Source organism: Coregonus lavaretus (genome assembly GCF_964263955.1).
Source record: "Coregonus lavaretus genome assembly, contig: HAP1_SCAFFOLD_1085, whole genome shotgun sequence".
NCBI lineage: Eukaryota > Metazoa > Chordata > Actinopteri > Salmoniformes > Salmonidae > Coregonus > Coregonus lavaretus.
In genome coordinates this window covers 27,501-35,000 of record NW_028162356.1, presented here as the reverse complement: position 1 = coordinate 35,000, position 7,500 = coordinate 27,501, and the positions used below count along the sequence as shown (strand labels likewise).

The following is a 7,500-nucleotide window of genomic DNA, read 5'->3' as shown; positions in this document are numbered from 1 at the left end:
CACACACGCACACACACACACACACGCACACACACACACGCACACACACACACACACGCACACACACACACACACACATTACGTTTCAGAAAGTATGGTTACAGAGAGCACTTTGAGGTCAAATGTAAGAGCACCTTCAGCTGCCTCACCTCGGTGTTGAGGAAGCAGTAGAGAGTGGCGACCACCAGACCCTAGAGAACACAACATATGGCAACATCAACTCAGCTTCTAAAACACACTGTACAGGGCCTTCAGAAAGTATTCACACCTTTTGACTTTTTCCACCCTTTGTTGTGTTACGGCCTGAATTTAAAATTGATTAAATTGAGATGTTGTGCCACTGGCCTACACACAATACCCCATAATGTCAAAGTGGAATTATGTTTTTAGAAATGTTTACAAATTAATCGAAAATGAAAAGCTGAAATGTCTTGAGTCAATAAAGTATTCAACCCTTTTGTTATGGCAAGCCTAAGTAAGTTCAGGAGTAAAAATGTGCTTAACAAGTCACATAATAAGTTGCATGGACGCACGCTGTGTGCAATAATAGTGTTTAACATCACACTACACGAGCTGACAAGGTAAAAATCTGTCGTTCTGCCCCTGGCAAGGCAGTTAACCCACTGTTCCCAGGGGTTGGGTTAAATGTGGAAGACACCTTTCAGTTGAATGCATTCAGTTGTACAACTGACCAGAGCATATGAGCGGAGTGGAGCGGTGAGAATCTCAGCTCCTCGCTCACGGAGCTGTTCACCCCTCCGCTCCCCCGCTCAAAGCCACATCAGGCCAGTCCGCTCATTATCGCTCAGCGCTCAACGCAGTTTGCATCGCGCTCCACTCAAATCGCCCCCCGCTCACTCCAAAAAAGGAACAAAATCTGCATGTATTTCACTTTTAGCTTAAACCACAGCCTTACTTCATCTCCCCGAATTTGTTGCATACAGACTCATCTCGGATTATCCATTCTGTCTTGAAACGGGGATCTAACACTGACGCTAAAATGAGATGTTAATCAGTATAGTATATTCCATAGCGAATTGACACGTTGTTTGCCAATGTTTCTGCAAAAGCAGCGATGCCCATTGGAAGTGCAGCGTGAGTGTAATCGGTGAGCAGGGATTTGATTTTTGTGACAGCAGGGAGGATCATCCCCAGGTTCCCCAGCTCCTTCTGCATTTTGTCTGTGAGATCTGCTAGTGGTGTCAGCACACTGACACGGTGCGTCAGCTGCCGTACTTGATTCAGGGTGATGTTAGCAACATTAGACTTGAGTTTGTTTTGCCATAACGGGTATTTTTGGAACAACCGGATGAACGACTGAATCATCCGCAGCTGGCTGCTCCATCGAATGGCGCAGGCATTTGTGGGGCGGACACCTAATTGGTCGGTTTCCTCTGTGCTCTTTGCGTACACTTTTCACCAGGTGCCCGACTTTCACTAACAGCCTATTAATGTTGTCGTGCTCGTTAAAGGCGTTTTTGATCGCCAGCTGAAGCATGTGAATGGGGCATCTCAGATGTAAATTTTTCTTGGGGGGTGTAGCCCGGTTGAGCTGCGCTGGCGAAGTGTTGCATCCCTTCGCGTTCTCCTTTACTCAGCGGTTCATAGTCCATGAAAATAATTTCAAAAAATGCTACATCCAGCTCTCTTTTTCTCTCCCTTGTTATGGTTGGGCCTTTGCGTGCAGTGAATACACTTTTGAATTCCTCAACCCTTTTCTCTTGTTGCTGCTGCTGCTCCTCTCGCTCTATAAAATACAAATTCATGGACGACACAAATTAAATTAAACAGATGGATTCTGGGTCAGGCTTGAGCATGCTTCAGACTCGTGGTGTGAGCGAGCGAAATTGGAGCGGGACATAGGGCGACGCTCCGTCCTTTTAAAAATGCCGCTCTGCGCTCTGTTCAAAATCCGTCCGCTCACGCTCCACGCTCGCTCCCGCTCCACTCCGCTCATATGCTCTGCAACTGACTAGTATCCCTCTTTCCTTTCCCTTTCCCACACTGTTTCTTTTTTTAAATACATTTGCAAAAATGTCTAAAAACCTGTTTTTGCTTTGTCATTATGGGGTATTGTGTGAAAAAAAAAAAAAATGTTAGTATAAGGCTGTAACGAAACAAAATGTGGGGGGTCTGAATACATTTTCCGAATGCACTGTATATACAAAAGTATGTGGACACCCCTTCAAATTAGTGGATTTGGCTATTTCAGCCACACCCGTTGCTGACAGGTGTCACGGATTCTGCCGAGGCTGCCCCTCCTCCTTGCTTGGGCAGGCTTCGGCGTTCGTCGTCACCGGAATACTAGCTACTGCCGATCTATGTTCTATGTTTCTATGTTCTACCTGTTGTTTGATTGTCACACACCTGTTTCCCATCGTGTAATTACTCCTTCCCTATTTAACCCGGTGGCTCCCATTGTGTTTTGTGCGTGTTTGTTATTTCGTTTCGTGTGTCGTTTGGTGAGCGGGTTTGCTCCTCCCTGTGTGGAAGTATTTTGTATTTGTTTCTTTACTTATCAGTAAAGTACGTTTTCATTGAGTTCTGTGTCCTGCGCCTGACTTCGACCCACTGCATTACACTGACACTCGTGACAACAGGTGTATAAAATCGAGCACACCTCCGCGCAATCTCCATAGATAAACATTGGCAGTATAATGGCCTGACTGAAGAGCTCAGTGACTTTCAGCGTGGCACCGTCATAAGACGCCACCTTTCCAACAAGTCAGTTCGTCAAATGTCTGCCCTGCTAGAGCTGCCCCGGTCAATTGTAAGTGCTGTTATTGTGAAATAGAAACATCTAGGAGCAACAACAGCTCAACCGCGAAGTGGTAGGCCACACAAGCTCAGAGAACGTGACTGCAGAGTGCTGAAGCGCGTAGCGCATAAAAATAGTCTGTCCTCGGATACAACACTCACTACCGAGTTCCAAACGGCCTCTGGAAGAAACGTCAGCACAATAACATTTCATCGGGAGCTTCGTGAAATGGGTTTCCATGGCCGAGCAGCCGCACACAAGCCTAAGATCACCATGCGCAATGCCAAGCGTCGGCTGGAGTGGTGTAAAGCTCGCCGCCATTGGACTCTGGAGCAGTGGAAACGCGTTCTCTGGAGTGATGAATCACACTTCACCATCTGGCAGTCCTGCAAATGAATCTGGGTTTGGTGGATACCAGGAGAATGCTACCTGCCCCAATGCATAGTGCCAACTGTAAAGTTTGGTGTCGGAGGAATAATGGTCTGGGGCTGTTTTTCATGGTACGGGCTAGGCCCCTTAGTTCCAGTAAAGGGACATCTTAACATTACAGCATACAATGACATTCTAGACGATTCTGTGCTTCCAACAGTTTGGGGAAGGCCCTTTCCTGTTTCAGCATGACAATGCCCCAGTGCACAAAGTGAGGTCCATACAGAAATGATTTGTCGAGATCGGTGTGGAAGAACTTGACTGGCCTGCACAGAGCCCTAACCTCAACCCCATCGAACACCTTTGGGATTAATTGGAATGCTGACTGCGAGCCAGGCCTAATTGCCCAACATCAGTGCCCAACCTCACTAATGCTCTTGTGGCTGAATGGAAGTCCCTGCAGCAATGTTCCAACATCTAGTGGAAAGCCTTCCCAGAAGAGTGGAGGCTGTTATAGCAGCAAAGGGGGGACCAACTCCATATTAATGCCCATGATTTTGGAATGAGATGTTCGACGAGCAGGTGTCCACATACTTTTGGTCATGTAGTGTATGTATATACCTGGAATGACCCCAGTCCCAGGTCAAACAGAATCTTGTATTCCTCCATCCTGTTGCTCTCTGTCTCCACCAGGTAGACAAACACCATGTAGTTGACTCCAAACAGAGGAATCAGCAGCAGGGTGGACTTAGCCAGACGCCTGCAACACGCAGGTGTGTAAGAATAATCTATAAAAATGTGATTGGTTGTTGAGAGAATATCTGTATATTATGATTGGTTGTTGGAAGAGTACCTGTACTGTGATTGGTTGTTCCCGCCTACATCGGAGCAGAGTAGTTTCTGGACCAGGATACGGATGATACTGATGAATAGAACAAAGTTGATCTGATGAGACAAGAGACCATTAGAATGAGTGTGACATGAGTAGGGCTGTGTTGGTCATGAAATTTCATCAGCCGGTGATTGTCAAGCAAATAACTATCGGTCTCACGGTTATTGACCGTTAATAATATAATAAATAATAATATGCCATTTAGCAGACGCTTTTATCCAAAGCGACTTACAGTCATGCGTGCATACATTTTGTGTATGGGTGGTCCCGGGGATCGAACCCACTACCTTGGCGTTACAAGCGCCGTGCTCTACCAGCTGAGCTACAGAGGACCACATAAACACATTTAGCATCTCCTGGCTTCCACACAAAGCCTACAAGCCACTGATGCTGACCTTTGGAACATCTACATTATAAAAAGTATAACAAATCCGTGTAATATAGCCTACACCTTCACAATACATTTTAGACAGGTCTAAAGAAGCATTGTATGAAGAAAATGTAGTCTATTTCAGAAGAACAGAATAGCATACTCTGAGTTGTCCTTATGTTAGGTCCTGATCTGGCTATGCCAAATGGCTGTGGGCTACACTAGTTCATTTAGCAGACAAGATTTGCTTATAATTCCGTGGCATTATTTTATAGTATTAAGAATACAATTGAACAAAGCTGAATAAAATATAAATATTTTCTCCAAACCATTTGAGGGAGTGCACAAATGCAGCTATTCTGTGTTGAGCGATTAACAAATAAATAGGTACTCCTATATGCTTAATTTAGTTATTAATGTAACTTTAGTTGTTCTACAAACGTTGGGCTACATGTTTTGATTTTTAATACATTGTAAGGCTGCATGATGAGACTATAATGATGATTTGAAAAAAGTCGCTTGAAAGGCGTGAGCTCTGCTTTGTTTTTTGCGCAGGCTGTACACACTCCAATTGTCTCTCATTCACAATTTGACAAGCACATAATGCCTCGAATTTCACGGTGGCATCCCCTTTGTGGCCATAATGCACCCTAAAAAAATCCATGCCTTTTGCGGCCCGGAGCGCTGCGTTGTGCCCTTCTCCCTGAGTGTGGTGCGCAATCCGAAGCGCCTCTCACTCACATGGCTCTTCGTCATGTGATCGGGTCTTTCTCACAGGCAACAAATTAAGACAGACACATCCGGGACGCAACTGCGCGTGTCCTTATCCAATTCCGAGATGCATATTGAAGATTTTGGAAGAACTGTCCACATGTACTTTTCGTCAGCCAACAAGATGAGTAGGCCTAACGAACAGCAAAAGCACTAGCCTATGTCAATTTACTATCCCCCATAGTACAAAAGTCGACCTATTCTATTCTGTGCGAGAAATAAATATTCCAAATGTAGTCTGGGACAGTTGTGGGATGCGATAGATCCCAAATTAATACAACCACTAGCATCAAAAAACATTTTTTACGCAATGTGGCTGACATAACAGATCAGAACGTTTAGCTTAAAACGCTGATAAACTATTAGGCTATTTCTTCACATTATAAGCACATCATTGCTCACATGGTAGTAGGCTATAAGCGCGAATGTTCCATTAGCGGAAAACACCATTATCAAAAGTGACCGCAAATGCAATTATGCATTATAAAGGTGAATTTTTATGGTGAAAATTATTTTCCCCAAACTTGAAACTCACGCGCTGTTTATATATGCCAGTTAGGCTCTACACCCCTTGTAAAGCGGATTAATGTGCTTAGTTTTAAGAAGTTATTTAGCCACTTTAGTTGTGATACAAACCTTATTAAGACATATAGGCCTATGGGCTAGGCTACATGAGGTGTGCGACTATGATTTGAACAAGTCGCAAAAAAAAGGCATTGTTTCTTATGCTGAGCATCATTCACAAGTGATAATATATAATTCACAAGTGATAGGCTAATATTGTCACCCATCAGACTATTGTTGATTTAATCTTGTCTTTACATATACTAAATAATATGTGTGACATTTGTTTTGATTTAGAATGGACCATTATCATGCACCTGTATCGAAACAGGGGCAGCGGGAAAAAAAACCATGTCATCTATTTATTTACAGTTGAAGTCGGAAGTGTACATACACTTAGGTTGGAGTCATTAAAACTCATTTTTCAACCACTCCACAAATGTCTTGTTAACAAACTATAGTTTTGGCAAGTCGGTTAGGACATCTACTTTGTGCATGACACAAGTAATTTTTCCAACAATTGTTTACAGACAGATTATTTCACTTATAATTCACTGTATAACAATTCCAGTGGTTCAGAAGTTTACATACACTAAGTTTTTTTATTTTTATTTTTTTACATCATTTAGCAGATGCTCTTATCCAGAGCGACTTACAAATTGGTGCATTCAACTTATGATAGCCAGTGGGACAACCACCTTTTTATTTATTTGTTACTTTTTTTAATGGGGGGTGGGGGAAGAAGGATTACTTTATACTATTCCAGTTATTCCTTAAAGAGGTAGGGTTTCAAGTGTCTCCGGAAGGTGGTCAGTGACTCCGCTGTCCTGGCGTCGTGGGGGAGCTTGTTCCACCATTGGGGTGCCAGAGCAGCGAATAGCTTTGACTGGGCTGAGCGGGAACTGTGCTTCCGTAGAGGTAGGGGAGCTAGCAGGCCAGAGGTGGATGAACGTAGTGCCCTCGTTTGGGTGTAGGGTCTGATCAGAGCCTGAAGGTAAGGAGGTGCCGTTCCCCTCACAGCTCCGTAGGCAAGCACCATGGTCTTGTAGTAGATGCGAGCCTCAACTGGAAGCCAGTGGAGTGTGCGGAGGAGCGGGGTGACATGAGAGAACTTGGGAAGGTTGAATACCAGACAGGCTGCAGCGTTCTGGATAAGTTGTAGGGGTTTAATGGCACAGGCAGGGAGCCCAGCCAACAGCGAGTTGCAGTAATCCAGACGGGAGATGACAAGTGCCTGGATTAGGACCTGTGCCGCTTTCTGTGTAAAGTAGGGTCATACTCTGCGAATGTTGTAGAGCATGAACCTGCAGGATCGGGTCACCGCTTTGATGTTGGCGGAGAACGACAGGGTGTTGTCCAGGGTCACGCCAAGGAGTTGTCAACCGTGATGGCGAGATCATGGAGCGGGCAGTCCTTCCCCGGGAGGAAGAGCAGCTCCGTCTTGCCGAGGTTCATAATTTGAGTCAATTGGAGGTGTACCTGTGGATGTATTTCAAGGCCTACCTTCAAACTCAGTGCCTCTTTGCTTGACATCATGGGAAAATCAAAAGAAATCAGCCAAGACCTCAGAAAAAAAATGGTAGACCTCCACAAGTCTGGTTCATCCTTGGGAGCAATTTCCAAACGCCTGAAGGTAACACGTTCATCTGTACAAACAATAGTACGCAAGTATAAACACCATGGGACCATGCAGCCGTCATACCGCTCAGGAAGGAGACACGTTCTGTCTCCTAGAGATTAACGTACTTTGATGCGAAAAGTGCAAATCAATCCCAG

At 44.7% G+C, this 7,500-nt stretch overlaps 1 protein-coding gene across 2 annotated transcripts in view; it reads right to left on the bottom strand.

The window, feature by feature from the left end:
• Positions 1–7,500, bottom strand: part of LOC311119335 (vasoactive intestinal polypeptide receptor 2-like) — a 22,335-nt gene that overhangs the window by 783 nt on the left and 14,052 nt on the right. For both annotated transcript variants that reach the window (XM_084194055.1, XM_084194056.1), the window contains 3 exons: positions 3,981–4,072; positions 3,749–3,887; positions 150–191 (listed from right to left, as the gene is read on the bottom strand). In XM_084194055.1, the coding sequence (XP_084050181.1) occupies positions 150–191; positions 3,749–3,887; positions 3,981–4,072 (273 nt within the window). The remainder of the gene's footprint in view (positions 1–149; positions 192–3,748; positions 3,888–3,980; positions 4,073–7,500) is intronic.